General features: G+C 54.1%; 1 protein-coding gene across 2 annotated transcripts in view; it reads left to right on the plus strand.

Moving 5' to 3' along the window:
* The window catches only part of ADAMTS2 (ADAM metallopeptidase with thrombospondin type 1 motif 2), a 267,913-nt gene extending 248,992 nt beyond the window's left edge, over positions 1–18,921 (plus strand). For both annotated transcript variants that reach the window (XM_053670905.1, XM_053670906.1), the window contains 9 exons: positions 2,900–3,023; positions 3,378–3,458; positions 5,031–5,197; positions 6,495–6,654; positions 8,112–8,244; positions 8,908–9,115; positions 10,586–10,715; positions 11,512–11,601; positions 18,446–18,921. In XM_053670905.1, the coding sequence (XP_053526880.1) occupies positions 2,900–3,023; positions 3,378–3,458; positions 5,031–5,197; positions 6,495–6,654; positions 8,112–8,244; positions 8,908–9,115; positions 10,586–10,715; positions 11,512–11,601; positions 18,446–18,897 (1,545 nt within the window). In that variant the 3' untranslated portion in view covers positions 18,898–18,921. The remainder of the gene's footprint in view (positions 1–2,899; positions 3,024–3,377; positions 3,459–5,030; positions 5,198–6,494; positions 6,655–8,111; positions 8,245–8,907; positions 9,116–10,585; positions 10,716–11,511; positions 11,602–18,445) is intronic.
* Positions 18,922–20,842: the final 1,921 nt, after the last annotated feature.

A 20,842-nucleotide genomic window follows, 5' to 3' on the forward strand; every position in this document is an offset into this window, starting at 1 on the left:
TGGCTGGGAAAGAATTCAGAGCTAAGACTCAAACTATAAGAGAAAGTTTATTTAGAAAGTCACCAAGGTAGAAGAACTGAGCAGTAGAAGAAATGGACTCAGGAAATAAGTAAAAGAGGCAAAAGAAGGGTCCCTTGGATCTTAGGGGAGAGATGGGTAAAGGTGCCATGCATGGTGGTGGGGGGTGGGGAGAGCAGCACTGTGTCCTCCAGTTGGAGGATGTTTATCTGGAGGTCTCAGGGAGGATCCCAGTAGAGTATTAAATAGCTTTCCAGCTGTGTCCTTTCAGAATCATGGTCTCCGCTGATTAGTCCGCTCCAGAGCGGGGTCATTTAGTCAATGCCCTTGTCCTGGGGTCAGCTGTGGCATCAATTCCCTGGTTTTGCTACTTTTCTGAGCCCGAAGCCATCCTTGGACAGGGTTAAGAACAGATAAAATGGCCCCGGTATCTACAAGGGCCCTGGTGACTTCCCCTTTCATGATAACCTCAACTGCTTCTACACGAAGGAAAACACCCCTCACAGTCCTCAGAGCAGCCCTGTGCTTGCTGCTGTTGCTTCTTTTCTCTCCCTAAACGCCAGGTCAGTCTTCTCTAACCTTCTCAAGGTGGCCTGGCTTCCTCTTCAGTTTCCCAGCAGACCCTATTTGGTAAGTTCATTGCTTTTCTCCCACAAACCAGTAGCTATATTCATTGGAATAGGTCAGAATGGCCACGATCTCCTGGTCTAACAGATAAGTTATAGTTCTTTGTGAACCTATAAGGGTTCTGGAGAGAGTGGGAGAAACCTTTAGGTAGCTTCCTTAATTTTGTCCTAGTCTAAGGAATGCATTCAATCCCTGGTTCCCCTCTGCCCAAGACAGGCCTTTCTGGGTTTCTGGTCTGAGTGCAGTTTCCCTGTGCTTCTCCTCAAAGCTTCTCACTGTCAGTCAAGTTTAATTATAGAGCTGTCTTTTTCTAGTTTTGAACGCAAAAAAAATAATAATAATTTAGGCATCAAAAGAGCTACAGTTTGACCATCTTAAGTTGATATCACTTCTAATTAAAGCTTTCCTTTTCTGGAAGTATTTCCAAGTATAGGCTTCCTATTTATTGTGTGTCTGCAGCAGTATTGATAGGGAGTGGGGGTCTTGGAGGTTTTGGCCTCGGAGGCACAATTTCCCATGTTGATTTTAGTTTACTTTGAGATCCATAGAGTTTGAACAAATTTCCAAGGATGTTGTGTAGTGGGTTGAAATGTGTTGCTTGTGAGTTGACCTCCACGGGCTGTTCACCTCCCCAGTCATCTCAAACCCTCGTATGGGTGTCAGTGTCTCTCGCCAGCTGTCTAATACAGCCATAAGGACTCCAAGCATTAGGTAAGCAACCTTTATGTGCACATCCCCGGAAGAGTCAATTATTTAATATATAGTTCAGTTGGAATTCCCTACAAGGGCACGTCATGCATGCAGGCTACCCTCTGGCTCCTCCACAGAGATTCAAGCGGGAGGGAGGAAGTGCCCCTTATTTCTGGAGCAGAACAAGCTCATTTATCCAGCAAAAGGTTTTGTTCAGACCCTCAGAACACAATTTCAATGGAAAAGCCAAAGTTTAAAACCAGCCGCCCATTTTTTGTCTTTTGTCCTTAGTTACCTTGACCTTTAGCTTTACCTTGAGGGTTTCAAAAAAAACCCACCTCAAACTCAGTCACGTCAGCCTCTTACTTCAAGACAGATAGATCCAAAATTCCAAGAAAAATTCACCAAAGTCCACCTGATGCAAAGAGAGGAGCCAGTGGGTAACAATGGGCCCCTGCTCATCCCTGGCACGGGTCTGGGTCTAAAAGGTGGTCCTGGGTGGGCTTCTCTGGAATCCTGCTGCACCATGCCATGACAAGACATTCTGAGTCATGGCAAGACAAGCCAAGTCACAGCAGCAAAAGGTTCTAGTAAGACCAAAGTCAGAAATCAAAGAGCAAAGGGAGAGGATGAGGGTCTCTCCAAAGGAGGTGAGAAGTGGCTCTGAGCTTCCTGGCTGCCAAGGCAGAGAGGAAAATATGCAATGCCATAGCACACTCTAGGACAAGCAGGTGGCAGACCAGCTCAGGGGAGGTCATTTTTCTGCTGAGGGAGGAGAGCTGTGGGTGTACATTTTGGTACAAAAGTGGCCTCAGGCCTTCGACATGAAGGGATTGCTCCCTTTTGAGCTCCTGTGAGTCCAGGAATGGCGTGCTGCCAGGGATTAGAGAGTAAAAAAATCTGAACTTATTACTGCCTCCACCAGGTGACCTTGGGCAAAGGAACGTCCCCACTCAGTGTGGAATAATTTTTGCCACTGGAGTGGGCTGAGCTGAGGGTATTTGTTGAGAGAATGAGGGCAAAAGTGTTTGTCCCAACTCTTGTCACCTCCTGTCTAGACACCCGAACACCAAAGACCCACTAAAGAGGACGTTGTGTTTCTGAGGGCAATGTGAAGGCTGGGGCACCCAGGCCTAAGCTGTGGGTGGAAGCCCTGGTGGGCCGTAGCCAGTGCAACATGGGAGGCCCTGGGAGGTCCTGGGGGGGCCTGGGGAGCCCTGGGGCAAGGGAGAGAGGCCGGGTCTGAGTTACAGCTCTTGGGACAGAAACACTCACTTTGAGGCCAGCTTGCTGAGCCAAGATAGCCTCAGGATGCAGCTCTGTGCAGGCTGTGCAGAGCTCCCTAAAGGCACACTGTCCAGAGGAGTGAATGGGCGCAGGGAAGTGGCTGTTCCTCAGGAGGGCACAGGGATCTGTCTGGCCCCAAAGCCGTCGCCCCACCCGCACTGGAACTGCTAAGAGGGGATACCTCAGGGGACAGGTGCTAATGTCCTGGGGCATAGTCAGGCCAGAGGCCAGGGTGGGGGGCAGGACTCAGTGGACACTGCAACCCTCTCCCCCACAGAAAGTGGGCTGTGATGGGGTGATCGGCTCCAGCAAGCAGGAGGACAAGTGCGGTGTGTGTGGAGGGGACAACACCCACTGCAAAGTGGTCAAGGGTGTGTTCACACGCACACCTAAGAAGCTGGGTGAGTGAGCGCTCCCTCAGGTCCTGCAGCCTGAATGTCCACAGCACCTGGTGGGTAGATGTGGGCCAGGCTTACCCTTGGGGCTCTGTCTGGGTTCCTCACTGTTCTGGGTGTGGGGACAGGGATCTAGAAGGGTGAAGTGGTGGGAGAAACTAAGCTGGGACAGCCTTAGCCAGGCCCCAGGCTGGGTGGGGGACAGGGAGTGTGAGGGCCAGGTGAGAGGTCAGGGTAGAGGAAGCTAGGATAGAGGCACACATGGTGTTCTCAGATGTCTGTCTGAGGGCAGGGGCCTGCTGAGGTCCCTGGCACCTGTCCCCTGCACCCAGCGACCCCCCCTCCTCTCACCCCACAAAGGCTATGTGAAGATGTTCGAGATCCCAGCAGGAGCCAGACACCTGCTCATCCAGGAGGCAGACGCGACCAGTCACCACCTGGGTGAGTCCCAAAGCCCATGAGCTTGGCAGAGCCACAGCCCTGTCCCTTGGGGGTTCGCAAAATCCTGGGGGGTCAGAGGCCTGACTGGGCTTTTCCCTGTCCCTGGCTCAGCCCCACACCACCATGGACCTTTCCTGGGCTCACCTCCCAATGGAGAGGCCACACATTTGGCTCAGAGGCCCCCTGGCAGCAGCTGTGGAGGGGCATGTGACACACAGAATGAGGACCACAGAATGAGGACCCCCCCATGTCAAGGCTGAGGGGACTGCCCCCTCCCCATTGGAAGGCAGGCAGGTCTGCAAACAGCCCAGGCCTGGGCTGGAGGTGGATGGGAGGATGGCCTCCTGCAGTGTATTTACGTGTTTTCAATGAGTAACTTTTAATTCCTGAGATTCCATCTGCAGTAGAGATTTCTGGTCATTCTGAAATGTCAGATGTTCTAACAATCTGGATGCTCCTTCCCACAGGCAGCCCCTGCCAGGACCCCCTGCAGGGACTCCACCTACCCCCATCCCCTCCCCCCAAAGGCATCTGGGCCCAACCTCCTGGGTAGTCAAGGGGCCCAAAAGTGACCCAAAGGGCCACTGGGGGGTTGCATCCTGGACATGTGCCTTCCCCAGTTTGGGCCCCACCTTCTTCCCTGCCCCATGGAGGTCCTACCGGGTGGGACAGGACCTCCTCATCTAGCACCACTGCTGACACATAACAAAGACCACTTTCTTTTAACACTCATTTTTTTCTTTTTTCCTTATTATAAAAAGAAACTCTATATGGCTACCCAAAACACAAAACCAGTACCACTTGCCTTAAACAGAAGGCAAATATAAGAGTTGATTACTGGGGAAAAAATAAAGATGGTTGGCTACAGACCCCAGGCCACAAGAGAGGAGAGTGGGCTGGTGCCTGCTGAGGATTAGTGGTGCCTCCTGAGGCTCACTTCATGATGCGCAAAGAGGGTTTGAGGAGCCTTATGCCTGTCTGTGGGCCCCCTCAGATCATCCAGCAGCTCCCCAGTGCCTCCTCCCACACTGCGGGGAGCACGGGGCTCTCCTAGAGGTTCTTAGAGGGTTCCCAGAAGCCTGGGTGACCCCCATCAGGCCAAGCCTCCTCAGGGGTGTGGGGACTCAGTGGGACCAGGCTGGGCCACTGGACGGATGCGGGAGACCCTGATTCTCAGTTGCACATGTGCTCACCTGGCAGATCCCTCACCCAGTAGGACCTGCCTCCAGGGCGTTGGTTAGCGCAGCCGTGCCTCTGAGTGCCTGTGGAGTGAGTGCTCCAGGGGACTGCAGGAGAGTGGGCTTGATAGCTGTTGAACTACATCCAAGCAGAGCCCCTGCACCCCCCGGGCCTGTGGGGACACAAGCTGGGAAAGGACCCTGGGCCTGGCAGGAAGGCACCAGTTCTGGCTGAGTAGCAGAGGGCATGCCGGGCTCTCAGGTGATATAAGCTCTGCGGCAGGGACAGTCCCTGCCACTGCCCAAACCAGTACACCCCACCAGTGACCCCCCCACCGTGTGTCTGAGTCTCCCCCTGGGAATAACAGTGGGGGCTCCTTTTTGCCATTTTCAGCCATCAAGAACCTGGAGACAGGCAAGCCCATTTTAAATGAGGAAAATGACGTTGATCCCAATTCCAAATCGTTCATCGCCATGGGTGTAGAGTGGGAATACCGGGATGAAGACGGCCGGGAGACACTACAGACCATGGGCCCCCTCCGAGGCTCCATCGCCGTGCTCGTAAGTCCCCCGGCCAGGGACCTGCTGGCCACAGGGTGAGGGACAGAACCCCCACATCCTTCAGGCCATGCTTGCAATGGCCGTCTGTCCTTTGGACCAGGGACCTCCATTTGAGTGTGAGAGCAAGGGACGGACATGGAGCTGCCAGTGGGGCTCTGACCCTGCATTACGTACTCCCTGGGGGTCCTTAAATGAACTCTCCCCTGTAAAGGTTTGGTTTGCCTGCTGAGTGACATTCACAGCCAACTTTCACTGTGCTCCTTCACATCTGCCATCAAACCCAAACCCTGCCACACCCTGGGAGTAACAGACAGGACTCAGGACATTAGGCCACCAGACTCAGGTCACACTGAACTTTGTCCCTGAGCAGGACTGGGTCCCAGGGCTCCTGACTCCAAGACCACAGGCTGCTCCTGGTTATGGGAGTACAGAGGGGACTTTATTTTCAAATCACTTTTTACAAATTAATTGTAATTGCATAAGTAACATATTTTACCTGTAAAAAAACATCAAAACGCTACAAATAAGGCCAAAGGGAGCCCAGTGTGGTGCGCCATAGGCCCCCGGGCCCCCACAGGCCATCTTGGGCCCACACACCCTCACTTTGCCTGCAGGGACTGTGCCCCCAGGTGCAGTGCATGGCCTGCCTGCCAGCACACATGCAGGTGGGCCTCAGGACCTGCAGAGTCTGCACCAGTAAATTCGCCTACTTGCTGAAATGGATCTGTAATCCCCAAATCGATATTTGAAGTGATTTTTCTCAGTCATTTGCAGACAAGTGCAGAGCAGTGGAAAATCTGTCACCCTGACATGCTTGTCCCTGCTGAGGTGAGGCCAGGTGACACTTTGCTTCTTGTTTTAGCTTCTCCTGTTAATAAGTGTCCTTTTGCTTTAAAGGGGTTCACTGTTTAAAACGGCCCCAGGCGAGATGCTGGAGTGCCGAGTGCTGCTGCCAAGAGCGAGGCACTGCAGGTGCCCATGGAGCTGGCGCAGCGCAACATAGGCTCCTTCAGGCCTGAGTTCCAGGGCACCAGCCAGGCTCACGTGGCAGGGAGTTAACAATGTGTATTAAGTGAGGTGCTTTTAAACACACAGATTCATAAAATAAGGTTACCTACTGACAGCTGACAAAAATGTCATGACCATAGCCTCACAGGACCCTAACTTTGATCCCTGCAAGCAGTGGCTCAGTACTGGGGGCTTTCTAGAACATAACAACCACAAACAATGAGGCTGGGCTGTGAGTGTGCCAAGTTGAGCTTTCTAAACTGGCTTCTATGGCGGTGTGGGGGCACAGGTAATCCCACAGGGGGACTCCCGGATCTCACTGACGTACAAGTACATGATCCATGAGGATTCGCTCAATGTGGATGACAACCAGGTCCTGGAAGATGACTCCACAGGCTACGAGTGGGCCCTAAAGAAGTGGTCCCTGTGCTCCAAGCCCTGCGGCGGAGGTGAGGGGAATTCTCAGGGTTGGGGCCCCAGGAAGAGCCAGGGGCCGAATGGGAAGGGTCCCTGGGTGGGGTGCCCTCTGGACTGCTGGCCACATCTCTGAGAAGACTGGCCTCAGGGGCCAGGGAGGTAGTGGCCGGTGCTGGGGAATAGGGGCCTAGCCCCACCTGGGAGGGAGCAGGAAGTGAACAGGAGGAGGCGTTCAGGGAGGCAGGCCAGAAGCAGCCTAGGGGCACACGTGGGGCTCCACAGACAGATGGACAGATGTCAGCAGGAGCCAGGTCTGTGGGGAAAGCAGGAGTGGGCCTGGCAGGGGTTGCTGAAGGGAGGCCTGGGTGAGTTACTGTGGCATCATGAGGCAGGGCACAGGCGACAGGGGGGCTTTGCTGGCAGAGGCAAGGCTGCACCTGCAGAACAGTGACCCCAGCCTCCTGCTGAGCCTCCGAGACCTCCTTGGATTTCATTGGTGCATCCTCCTATTGACCCTCGCTTTTTGTATCTATTGGACCCACCTGCTCTTTCCATATTCCCAGTCCTGGCACCCCCTTGCTCCCTCCGTGGACCTGTGGGTTCACTCACCCCTACAGTGACCTATGAAAGGGGCAGATCAGGCCATGTCCCTCCCTGGTGTCATAGTCCTCAGCAACTCCCTCTGCTCTTGGAATAAAAAACAAAATTCTCCTCATAGCCTCCGAGGTCCAGGCAACTTGCTGACCTTTCCCACTGATCACCAAGCTGGGATCACACCGTGCTCCCGCCTCGGGGCCTTTTCACAGGCTGTCCTCTCCAGGGGCCCTCCACTGCCTTCCCACTAAACAAATACCCTCATCCTCTACTTCCTCTAATGCTTCCACATGCCACAGCAGATCAGGCTGCCCCACCCACCCCGGAGCTGGGACTCCTTGACCTCGGCACTGCTGATACCTCAGTCTCTATAATTCTCTAATATGGGCTGTGCTGGGCATTGTAGGATGCTAAGCAGCTTCTCTGGCTAAGGTCTGCCGATGCCCAGAGCCGTCCCCCAACCCCCAGCTGTGATGACTAAGTGTTCTAGATATTGCACCCAAATGTCTCTGGGTGCAAAATGGTCCCCAGTAGAAAATGCTGCACCAGACCATGATGGGAGGAAACTTGCAAGACATGTTTCCATGTTTGGGAACTGCTGGGTTGTGCCAGGTCCTTGGTGCATGTTAGTTCAAGGAGGAATAAATGGCTAAGCAATGGGAGAGAAAATGAAACCTTTCCCCCACCCCAGGAGGCCAGCACCAAGTCTAGGGTGCTGGGGGGACACCCAGCTAGATGTCTCCAAGGCCCAACTCAGGCACACTGCCCTACCCCCCACCCCACACCATCAGAAAGTTGGGAAGAACTGGGCTGAAACTGCAGGTGAATCCACCCCTTTGAGCCCCCTGGAGGGGCCACCCCAACCCACTGAGCCCCCTCGAGCTCTCATCTTCAGGGTCCCAGTTCACCAAGTATGGCTGCCGCCGGAGGCTGGACCTCAAGATGGTGCACCGAAGCTTCTGTGATGCCCTCACGAAGCCCAAAGCCATCCGCCGGGCTTGCAACCCACAGGAGTGCTCCCAGCCTATGTGAGTGCCTGGGGCTACCCAGCTCCCTGGCTCCCAGCCTCTGGATCCCCCAGGGGAGTAGAAGGCAGACCCCCCTGAAGCCCCAGTGCAGGGACATAAGTAATTTGGCCTGAGTGGCTGCAGGTCTCACATCCCCCAAGTCTGGGAGGCCCCATTCCTGCTGGAAGACTACTGCGCATATCAGAGATGCTGAGTGGTACTGCTTAGATGGGGAAACTGAGGCTTAGGGTACAGGGCTGGCTTCTGGGAGGTGTTTCCAAGACAGCTCACAGTAGTAGCTATGTCCTTGGCCCCCAGCCCCAGGGTCTGGCAGGGCTGCATGTCTGGGCCCTGAGTAGGGAAGACGGTTGGTCCCAGGTGAGGGCATGTGGGAATAGATGCTGCCTAGAAGGGTTGGTGACATCAGCAGAAGCTGAGGGCAGAGGGCAGAGCCAGAGCCACAGAAGGGACAGAGGCTGACAGTGTTTCTCATCCTGGGCCATCCATGGCCACCCCCACGGGGCTCTCAGCAGTGGACATGTGTAGGGTTCCTTATCTGCAGGACCTGGGTGGGGCAGGAGCACCTTTGTGAGGATTCGGAAGTCATCCCCAGGGGAGCAGGGGGCCTTCCTTCTGTCCACTGGGGCCCTGGGGGCCTGATCATGTGCCACTCTGCTCTGGCAGATGGGTCCCTAGTGAGTGGGAGCCGTGCAGTCAGAGCTGTGGGCGCACGGGCACACAGGTCCGCTCTGTACGCTGCATTCAGCTGCTGCACAACAATACCACCCGCTCCGTGCACACCAAGCACTGTAATGACGCCCGGCCCGAAAGCCGCCGGCCCTGCAACCGTGAGCTCTGTCCTGGTCGGTGGCGAGCTGGACCCTGGTCCCAGGTAAGTAGTCCCCTGTCCCCCTGGCCCTGTGTTCTCGGCCCCCAAACCAAGCTTGGGTAGGACCGAGGTGTCTGTCCGGGTACAGTTTGTACCATGACCACACCTTGTAGGTCTCAGGGCACCTATGGTGACAAGCAGTCAGTGCTCTGGAATGTTTGTCATTGAGGCCTGGGCTCCCCTGTGCTCCAAGTGCCTGGAATCCCAGGACGCTGAGGGCAGCTGGGGCTCCTGGTTCCTCAGAGGTCCCAGATTCTCATCGCTGAGGATGGATATATGGTCCAGAAGGCTGACCAAGGTGGCAGGAGGGTCAGGGACAAAGGAGAGCTCTGGCTGGGAAGAGCAGCAAGGTTGGTCTCTGGGACTGAGGAGCAACTCTGGGGGCAGGACTGAGCTGGCCAAAGCACTGACCCTAGCACACAGCCCAGACCAGCCCTGAGGCCACCATTCCCTAGAAGGACCACGGACCCAGAGGGTGGTGCATGCAAAGCTGTTGGTTATGACCAGGAGTGCTCAGAGCACGATCAGGGAGAGAGAAGTGCATGACAAAGGTCAGAGGATGCCCAGCACATGGCTCCAGGTGCCCCTTCCAACACATTCACCAGGGAGGTGCCTAACTCTCCCAGCAATGACATGTGACAGCACACAACTGCCAATCTGGAACCCCCCAGCCTGGGTGTCCAGGGTTTCCACTGGGGATCAGTCCCATAGGCCTACAGTGGCTGCATGTGTTGGTGACCATCACACAGGAAGCTCTCGGCCCAGCAACAAGGCAGGAGCTCAGCAGAAATGCTGGTGCTGGCATCGATGACTGGCACAGCACACCCGCAGGCCTCTGGCAAGGAGAACATTCTCACAAGACAGGACATTCCATGGACTTGGCTTTCAGGAGCTGCCCAAGGGCCAATCCTGCACACAGGCTTTTTGTTGTTGTTGTTGAATCCACCATTTCCCACCCACAGGACAAGGACTTAAAAATTGTCCTTGGTCAAAGCAGGGTAGGTTGTGAGTCAAGTCAGGGGACTGGGTGTGACTGCTGCTGCTGGCTCCTCCCCACAGAGAAGGCAGAGGGTGGGGATGGCGAGGGCTAGAGGGGCCATCAAGGGTGCTGGTAGTGCAGAGCCTTGTGTGGCAGGAAGGGAAGAAAGCCTCCTGTACTCAGACCTTTCCCGGGGGTCTACAGTGCACAGCAGGCTTTCCTGGGTCTTGGGCATCCTATAGCCAAAGCATTCAGAAATGTCAGGTCCTGCATAATCTCTTGTACCCACAGTAACTCAGAGTCATAAGCATGCATGTCTCCTCCTCAGAGTCCCAGGAGCCTGAGGCAGCTGCTCGAGGCTGGGCAGGCCTCCAGTCCACACCCCTCTGCCCCTTACCACCTCCCACATGTGGTGGGGTCACCTGCATAGGGAGCTCTTCCAGCCCCAGCCCAACGTGGGAGGTGGGCCCTGACTGGTGACTCTCCACCCGCAGTGTTCAGTAACCTGTGGCAACGGCACTCAGGAGCGGCCTGTGCTCTGCCGCACAGCAGATGACAGCTTCGGGATCTGCAGGGAGGAGCGACCTCAGACGGCAAGGATCTGTAGGCTGGGCCCCTGTTCTGGTATGTTCTCTGCTGTCCTATTCCTTTGGCTCCAGCATGCAAGTCCCAGGGCCAGGCAGGGATGGGGGTGGTGCTGGTCCAGGCAAATGCTCTTCCCACAAATGGCCCAGACTCAGCATCCCTGACCTTGAAGTAGAAGCTGAGGCCTCCCAGGTTGGGGCTGGGCCCTCTCCCTCGCGGAAAATGGAAGAAACTGCCCCTCTCTGAGCCAGGCAAGGCCAAGCCCTGGTGAAGCAGCAAACTCAGCCCAGCCCTGCCTTCCTGACACTCCCTGTTGGTCTGGGAGATGGAACTAGACTCACAGTGACTGCACAGCAGGCTCGGCCAAACAGGAGCCCTGTGTCCTGCTCAGAGAACAACCAGAGTACTGGCTACATGCTTGGCAAGTGCCGGACTTGTGACCTCTTTGGGTCCTGGGAACAGCTCAACACATAGACCCCAGTACAAGTTCTGTCTATGGAGATGGGGGCTGGGGGGTGCCCCAGCTGTGGAGAGAGGTGGTAGGTCCAGCTGCACTTGGTCCCTGCTCCCTTCCCACAGGAGCAGGCAGTGGGCACGCAGTTCAGCCTTAGAGCAGGCAGCACACAGACCAGGAGGCTGGACACAGCCCCGTGATACAGCTGACATGCAGGGGTGGGAGAGAGGCAGGAGGCTGTACCCACCTGCCACGAAGGACAGCCTTGAATGCCCTTCCGTTGACCTTCCCAAGGACACCAAGGGTCTGTGGAACAGAGGTCGGGGCGGGGGGCCCTGGCCTGGTGCCTCAGCAACTGCAGCCCCTTTCTCTTCCCTCTAGGAAACATCTCTGACCCTTCCCAGAAGAGCTATGTGGTTCAGTGGCTGTCCCGACCGGACTCCGATGCACCGGTCCAGAAGACTTCGTCAAGTAACCGGCCCGTTTATAACTCTGCCTCTGCCCTCCAGTGCATGCCCTGCACCCTATGGAGCTTGCCCTGGGCTCCCCTCCTCTCTCTATATGGAAAATTCCCCTGACTCTTTCTGAGGGCTCTGGTTGAATCCGTCTTCTCCTGGGCCTCTGTGCTCGACCACCTCCTCCGGAGCCACCTGGCTGCCTGGTCAGGAAGGCCAGCCTCAGAGGCAGAGCCCAGGCAGAGCCCAGGCAGTGGCCTCTTGCAGGGGGGCCAAGACCTGGCTGGTGATGGCTTATAAAGGGTCAAAGATCTGTCATGGTGCTGGAGGGGCCAGAGGCCAGGGTATGAATGTGACCATTTGGTGACTGCCTCATGAGGCCACAGCCCTCCAAGCTGGAGCTGCAGGTTGGAAGTCAAGGGGCAGCCTGCCACTCCCTTTCAACGCACCTACCACCATGAGGCCGGGGTGTCAAGGCCTATGGTTTTGCACTGCTGTGAGGGGTGGCCCAGCCCAAAGGGTCTGGCAGTGTATCAGGGGCTTCCCACTGCCTCACTGCTGCTGCTGCTGCTGCTGCTACTGCTGCTGCTGCCCCTGCGCTCAGTGTGTCCTCCTGACTCGTGTGACTGTGGCTGCTTCCTGTGGCCCTTGTGTCCAACTCACACAGCCCTTGCCCCCACTCCCTGCCCCTTGGGCAGGTTCTGGTCAAGTGGAGGAGGTGGGGACGTGTCCCTCTGTGGGACGTAAGGATGTACCACCTCTCCCACTCTCTGTCCCTTAGTTCCGATGGCCTTTTCTCATTGTGCGCACATGACCCCATCCACAAGGGTGAACGAGAGTGAGAGACTCTGATGCAGATGCGGCCACCTGCCAGTGTGAACAACTACAGAATTACCTCAATTTTTATTGCTTTTTTGCTCAGACAAAACTATGTAGAAAATGCCTTAAAGTTGAAAGGTAACAGAATTGGCTGCTAACTCCAGCTTCAGCAGGGCTATGAGCCAGGTAGGAGGCCAGCAGTGCAGTGCAGGCGGTCCGAGTTACCCACCTGTGGCCAAGGATAGGGTTTCCCAGGCAGGCAGCCTGGCTTCCGGGGCCCCTTGACCTCAGCCTACAGACCCCTGTGTGGGAAGGAGACCCGCTGGCCAGTGGGCGCTGACTGTTGCTGGAGCCCTTGCGGCGCTCCCACAGCTCTGCCTTACTCCAGAGGGTGATACGTGTGGCCCCCCAGTGACCCGTGTAGCACCCCTGCTATTACGCCCCCCACACACACTCTGAGCTGTCCACCTGTGCATAGCAGCCCACCCACCCCACCCCCCGGCGCTGATTACTGTTATGTAAATACTCAGTGTGTAACACAACTCTCACGACTGTTAACTTTCACCTTGGACTAGGCCGTGCGAGTGACACAAGTGACTCTGGGAAGGTGCAGGACGCTCCTGAGCATTGTTCTCTCTGTCTATATGCACTTTGGTTTATCAGGGATATTTTATTAGTGTTTTCTATGTATTTATGACGTATTCTATTGGTTCCATTGTTGTTGCTTTTCTGGTATTTTTATGAGACCACGTGAGTGTGTGCCAAAGTGACTGTGAAAATGACCTTTTATTCTTATTAATGCTGGAAAGGCTTCCTGTCATGCAGCCCACAAATAAACTCAATAAAAGTTCAGTGAAATGGGTGCTTGGGTTCAGCAAGCTGCTGGCTGGCTCCTTCTGTCTTCTCTATGGCCAAGGGCGCAGAGCCTCAGGTACCCTTCTGTCCCATCTGTTCCTTGGTTTCTGATCCATGTGACTTTACTGTCCCCTTTCCCCTGCCCAATGGAGATGTTTAGGGTCCCTCTCCCACCAAGACAGCTCCCTCATCCCTGTAGAGACACTCCACCATAATTTTGAGTTCTGAACCATCCAAGCTAAACAAGTACCTCCAAGAACGTCTGAGTTCCCTCCTCATCAGTACTTTTGTGTCAGGAAGAGGGGGCTCAGAGCCAGTGGAGAGGAAATGGAAGGTCCGTATCCGAGACAGGGCTGGTCCAGGTCACAGTGCCCTGAGCCACCATCAGGTCTCCACCCAGCTCTGGGGGCAACCCTTGGCTCTCTGTTCAGGAATGGAGAGGTGCCCATGTGGCTCAGGAGAGACTGAATCAGGAGAAGGCAAGGGAGCAGTGGCTCTGGGCACCTGGCCTGCAACACTCACGGGTGCCTGGCTCACCGCACCTGCCATGTTTCCTGAGGCCTGTGTGTTCACTCACCTTGCTAACAAGAACCAGACAGAATGTCAGGGTCCCACAGGGACTGCCTCATCTGGGTCCGAATGGTGCTCTGCCAGTGGGTATCACTCTTCTCCCTTTCCTGTGAAGGGGTCCCCTGCAGGGAGGAAGATCATGAGGAAGTATGTCACGGGCCACCCTGCCCTATGGATGTGGGCTTCATGGCACAGTGCCAAGCCCCAGGTGTCCGTTTGCAGAGTAGGGGTCATAGTAGTTGTGGCAGAGTCCAGCCTTCCCAGAGCTCTGGCCATCGAAAGGAATTCCAGCTCAAGGGGCACGAGGAGACCAAGACAACTTCCATTGGATGGAACTATGTCCGCTCAGTCTCCTTGCCAGGACAGATTAGCAGAAACCCCCACTACAATGGGCGGGGCCAGAGCTGCAGGCAGCTGAGAGCTGTGTGCCCAGGATAGCCATAGTGATGGTGGGTGAAGGCAGCCAAGGGAGACCTCCCACCTCTTTAATTTTTCACACAATCTTTTGAAAGAAGAAATGGTTCGTGTCGACCAAGAAAAGAGGATGACACTTTCTCCATCCAAGCCTTTTCCCAAGTGTGGGGGACAAAGGTGGTTTAGGTTGCTCATCAGCATGGCCAAGCACCATGCCATAGACTGTCCTCATCCCCATGTCTCTCATGGCCACCTCAGTTGAATCTCACCTGCACGAGTTCCAGCATCTCTCACAGCATGCTTGCTCCTTGCTCTCCAATTCAGACCACTGCAGTCAGGAGTCCCTCCCTGGGATTGGAGGAATTACAAGTGGACTTACAAACTGACTTAAGAGGATGTAAAACATTCTTTGTGTCTTGATTAGGGTGACCTTTTTACCCCACTAGCTTAACATGAATGGTAGTAGTGTAAAATTTTCTTCTAACATAAATTTTAAGTTAAAAATAAAAGGGGTTCATTTAAAGGAGGAAACTACTCAGGAAATAATAACACAGGTTGGTATTCAGATCAGCCAAGATTATAGGAGTGGCACACAGATGACTTCAATTTCTTCAATTGCTGTCAGTCGACTGGCCCAGGATCTCTAAAAGGTCCTGGGCCAGTCGATGCCACTCAGCCTTCAGTGGAATAATTTCATCTTCATGTCAGAGGGCTCTCTGCTCAGTGATGCTACTTAAAAACACACGGCCATTGACGTCCTTTTAATATTGGAGGGTCACAGTTGTTTTGAAATTTATCTAGGCTGATACCAGCCTAGCCAAGCTCTCGGCCAGCAGCTGTCTCAATAATTTGTTCATTCACTGACTTATTTTAATTTTAAAAAACGTAAAAGGTATGCAGCCCACTGTTTGAAGGAAATCAGACCCAGAAGTCCAACATCTTGGCTGAGTGGAAGGGAGGCACCCTGAAGGGGGAAGCCTGGTCCCAGCTCAGCTGTGGCAGGGAGAGGATGGCTGTCCCAGTGTGTCCATGACTCAGCCCCAATGCTGAGGGTTTTCTGTGGCCAGCTCTGACCCAGGCCCTGGGACACCACCAAGCACCTGACCAGAAGTTGGCAAACTTTTTCTTTAAAGGGCCAGATATCAAATATTTTAGGCATTGGAGGTCATGTGGTCTCCCTTGAAACCACTCAACCCTGCCTTTGTAGACGTCAAGCAGCCAAATGAATGGCAGGCCTACTCCAGTAAAACCTAATTTACAAAACCAGTTAGGGAGACTGACTTGCCGGGAGAACGCAGTGGGCCGGCCCCTGCCCTAGCCTGATGTGATGCCTACTTCTCAGGATCCCAGCCTAGTGGGAGACAAGTCAAGGAGTGTTTAATTCCAATCATGTTATGAAGAAGGGAAAAAGGCTCCAGGCACAGGAGAGGGCGTCGCCCAGTGGCGGGACTAGCCCCACTACCCACAGTGCTGCCTCACCAGGCTCCATCCTCATCCTGTGCCTCCGCCCCTCCCCCCACCCGGCCATTGATTATAGCCTGTACCTGCTCTAATCAAAAGTTCCCTTGGGTCACCTCTCCCTGGGACCAGTTGTTTTCACCCAGCTCACTTCAGTGAAGGCCAGAAACTGGACGGATTTCAGGAAGGGGTGTGGCCGCCAGGTCGGGGCGTGGTCAGGGAGGGGGAGGGGCTCTGGGCCCCTCCCAAGCTGTCCCATGCCCTGGCTGCATCAAGCAAGACCCTGATTTCGTGTGTCTCATATTTTGGGCATCCGTATACTATTTCATCTAGCAGTTTTAAAAACCTGAAAGCCATGTTTCTGGATCTGCCGGTTTGGTTTCTGGAAACTGCCCTCGGCCCTTGCCGACCCGTCTCGTCTTCCTTTCTACCTCTGTGGCGTGAGCCTGTTTAATGCATGAGCTCAGTCTCAAGGTTAGGAAAACAACCTTTTCCAGAACAGCCGATCTGTGTTTATTTCTTCTCATTGTGGCCCTGAAGCCAGCCACACTTAGAAGCTCAGAAACCGAGTGGCTCCCTGCTCTGGTGGTAGGTGCCTCTGTGTGTTCTTGCCTGTTACATGGCTGTGGTAAATGCATAAATGTCCTTTCCTGGATTTCCTCAGTTATTTACATTTATATTGCTCACATTTGTACATTTACTTGTTCTGGGGCTAGAGGGACATGCAACACAGCTCTAGGTTCTGCCTTTTGGAGCTTTCGGGATAGTGGGCAAGTCATGCATTAGTCACCTTATCTGACGGTTAAATGTGAACCCGCAACTGCGATGCAGTGCAGGGAAGGGCACAGCCGCAGCCCCAGAAGACCCAGACTTGTGGGATTTAATGACCTGGAACAGGGATGCTTAAGAGGCAGCTGGAGGGAAAGAGAGGTAATGTGTGTGCAAAGGCCTGTGGCCAGAAAAGCACTGTGCACAGTTGGAGGCCTGAGGCCTGAGCGGGGCCGAAGAGGTGAGATGGACAGGTCTTCAGTAGAAAAACAACCAGGTGAAATGCTGGGGCCTCATTCAGGACAGTGACACGATAATATCTCCAACTGAAAAACATTCTCACAGTAGACAGGCAGGCAGACAGTGCAGCCACGGCTCATGGAGGTAGGAGAGGGGAGTGTGGACATACATATCCAAATGATTCAGGAGGACATACTGGTGGCCTCAGACATAACTAGATAGGGTGTGCACCTGAAAGGCCATTCTCTGAGACAGGCAATGCCCACAGAGGCCATGGCTTTGTCCAGATGTGTGGTATCTCAGGCAGCTTAGGGACTGTTGGGGTTATGAGGTATCTAGGTGGAAGCTGTGTCCATAAACCTAAACCTTGGGGATTGGGGATTGGCATCAGCTAAGTGGCCATATGCAGGTGCACATCAGAGCCATGAGCCCTGAGTGCTGCAGGGCTGGTGCAGTGACTCTGCAGGGGGTCTCCCATTCCAGGGCTTCCCTTCCACCCCTCTGTCCTCCCTCTCAGTCAGAGATGGAGACAAGAGCAGCCTATGAGAGTGAGGGGAGGGAGGGCACAGCCAAGTTTCTGTGGAGAAGGCTAGGGTCCTTGCTGTGGAGATCAGAGCACATCTGAGCAGAGAAACACAGTAGGCAGAGCCAGGCCCACTAAGGTTAGTGATTGGGAATTTGGTTATAAGATCAAATACCCCATGATGTGATTCATTCTTTCATGCTGAATGAATTTTTGCAAATAATCTCAATTTTTGTGTAGTATATGGAATGAGGTGATGGGGGAAATGGAAAAGGAATGGGAATTTGGGAAGAACACAGAGTGAGGGGTGAGAACAAGAGGAGCGGGATGGGCTGACTCAGTGTAGCTACAGAGTTGGAGCTAGCCAGAAGAAGGCAGCCATGTCAGGGAGACAGCACAGCCTCCGAGGAGAGCTGGGCATCCCGAGGGCTGGACCAGGGATGACCAGTGTCCTGTTCAGAGAGGAGAAGGGAGGGCATGCTAGGCAGAAGGATTTGCCATGTGAAGGCATCAAGTCAGGAGCAGAGTACTGGGAAGCATCCAGATCCCAAGGCAGGGGGCCATGGTTGGATGGGGCAGGACAGGGCTCTCAGGTGCACCGAGGCAAGGGGAAGAAAACCCACACAGGTGAGGGCAATATTTAACTTCCCTTTAGACACTTTTCAGAGACAATGATCATTGGGGAGGTTGGGTGAGGATGGGAACGAAAATGAGGAGCATGGGGAGGCCACCACCAAGGCTCTGCTGCTTGCTCTATAGGGTTTTAGGAATTGGTTCTTTAGGTGTGGTTTTGTTGTAATTACTGATTACAGATTACTGCAGAGTCAAACTCTACCACCCAGTTTCATTGGGGTTATCACAGGGACATTATGTGTGAAGATCTGGCCAAGCCCCATTCTGTAACATGAGCATGGAGTCACTCCCCAGGAATAGACAGGCCTCTTTCTGTCCCAGACTTGGAGGGACACTGCAAAGCCTGGACTCCAGGGGCTGCTAGGAGGAGGGGAGCCTGCTCACAGCTTGCATACTGCACACCAGGGAGGGGTCCGGCTCACCTCTGAGGAGGAAACCACAGACTTCCCGTGCGTGCTCGCTTGCCTCTGCGCTGTCTCTGGGCTCTCTCTGAAGCCTCCTGCAGCACGCTGCTCCCTGTGGGGGCACGACTTTACCCTCATCTTGTCCTTCAGTTACTTGTTCCACTTTTCTCTTTCAGAGGGCCGCTGCCAAGGCGACAAGTCAATGTTCTGCAGGATGGAAGTCCTGTCTCGCTATTGCTCCATCCCAGACTACAGCAAGCTGTGCTGCAAGTCCTGTAACCTGCACGGCAACCTCACTGGCACAGATGGCAAGGCAGAGCCACCACCCGGGAAGCATAATGACATCGAAGAGCTCACGCCCACCTTCCCCATCCCCACCCTAGTCATGGAGGTGCAGCCCCTGCCCAGCACACCCCAAGAGGTGCCTGTCAATGTCTCCAGAACCAACGCCACTAAGGATCACCCGGAAACCAACGCTGTGGACGTGCCCTACAAAATCAGTGGCCTGGACAATGAGGTCCAGCCACCCAACCTAATCCCCCGACGGCCAAGCCCATACGAAAAGACCAGAAACCAAAGAATCCAAGAGCTCATTGATGAGATGAGGAAGAAAGAGATGCTCGGGTAGTTCTAATAAAATGGAAAGGCAGCAGCAGTAGCATTTTTTTTCTTGCTTATAGAGGTATTCCATGGGATGGCAAATCCTGTGTCAGAGCTATGGCATCAAAATTCCTGAGTCCAAAAAGTGTTCAGGGGACAGAGGGAGAATGGCAGGAGGATATATATGTTTATGTACATGGCTGTGAGCATGTGACAGCAAGAGAGCCCATGGGTGTCCAAGCCCCAGGGCGGCCCAGGCCCTCAGCTAGGTTGCATAGGGACAAATAGGAGTGTGGGCTCTGCAGCCCTTCTCTATGAGGGCAGATGGGCAGGCAGACTGCCTCACACAGGCAGAAATTTGTTTCTGAACAGTAACTGGGACCTTCCTTTCCTCAAAGGTGGTATTTCCTTCCAATCCCCAGGCCTGGGCATGAGCCCCATGGGGACTCTTAGGAGAAATGGTGACTTCTTCACAAACTAACCAGTCAGTGAGATGAGCTCATTGAGGTGGAGGCTGTGAACCCCAGGGCCTTCAAGGGCAGGCTGGTGATGAAGGTGAGTGTGACAGCTGGTGTGGGGACCTGGACAGACATGGGAACCACTAAGGGACAGTGGCTCAGTGTCACTACCTCTGGGACAGCTGGCTCTGCTGCCAGACAGCATGCTTTTTCATTAGTGGTCTAGATTTTTGTGTGAACATTCTCAGTCCCTAATGACCAGTTTAAGGAGGTCTGGGAGTCTGTTAGGACCTGGAGCTGTTGGTTGCCAATTAAGGACTTAGGGGAAGCTGTCTGACCTGTTTGGTGCTCACCAGCTGTGCTTGAATATCTCGGCATCATCCCAGCTGTGAAGCTGCCCAATTCTTCCCAGGAAAGCACCGAGAACCCTATAACCTGGGTTTGAGGATAGATCTAAACAGTGGGCCATATTTTCTGCAGGAGAAGCCAGGGGGTGCACTACCAGGTCTCCTCTCCACGAACCCTGGCCTTGCTGGCCCCCTCCAGCCAGCCTGGCCTCAGCCCCAGCTGCCCAGATAGGCTCTGCCCTTCCCTCAGTGCAGGGGAGGCTATGCTGCAAAGCCCACTGAAGGGTCAAGGCCCTGGCTCTCTGGTGTGTCATGCCCGAGGGACCTGTGATGGGGCTTGGGTTTGCTCATGAAGACCAGCCTCCCAGCCTCACTTGTGGGGATAGGCTTGCCCTCTAGCCCCCCAAGACCCCAGTCCTAACCCCACTTCCATTCTTAGAAGTTTCAGTAGAGAACTGCAAGATTTGTCTTCTGATGTCAGGCATTGGGTGGGAGGTAGGCACAGCCTGCTGTACCTTTTGCTGTTCCCAAACTTTAACAGCTACTATTTTCAGCAGAATGGTATTTTGTAAGCAAGATTGTGAATGGGGGAGAAATGAGCTGGGAGCGGGTGGGGATGGCTGGGAGGTCTAATGACTAATGGCTGGGAGGTCTAATGGCTGGGAGGAAAAATGACTAATTTTTACCTCTCCCTGCATTGCTATTAAAATGTAGTTTAAACTTCCCAAAACTATCAGACCCTGGGGCACATTAGCTCCTTAGCCAACCTTGACACATAATTCATAGGCTTTTCATACCCACAAAAGTTCTAGACCTTTTTTATTCATACCAGTCAAAGATCTTAGAGAATTCTTTCTTGTCTAAGACCCTGTTATATATATGAATAAGAATGCCAAGGTTCAGGATAACCGTGTGCCAGCTGCTTTGTACTACACTGTGAGGTGCTCGGTCTGTCTGAGTCTGTACACGTGTGTGGCATGTCTGTGTGTATAGTCTGAGGTGCAAAGAAAGGGTGTAGGCCATGGTAAGAACCATATCTGGGATGACGCATAACCATCCAACTGGGTGATGCCCAGCCTCCCAGCCCTTGGCACAGCCTGCACCTCCCAGCTCCACCACCATGTCCCCCACACACTCACACCCATTCCAGTGTCTAAAGGTGCTTGCT

This window comes from Artibeus jamaicensis, unplaced genomic scaffold (assembly GCF_021234435.1).
Source record: "Artibeus jamaicensis isolate MK-2021 breed Jamaican fruit bat unplaced genomic scaffold, CSHL_Jam_final contig_648, whole genome shotgun sequence".
Classification (NCBI taxonomy): domain Eukaryota; kingdom Metazoa; phylum Chordata; class Mammalia; order Chiroptera; family Phyllostomidae; genus Artibeus; species Artibeus jamaicensis.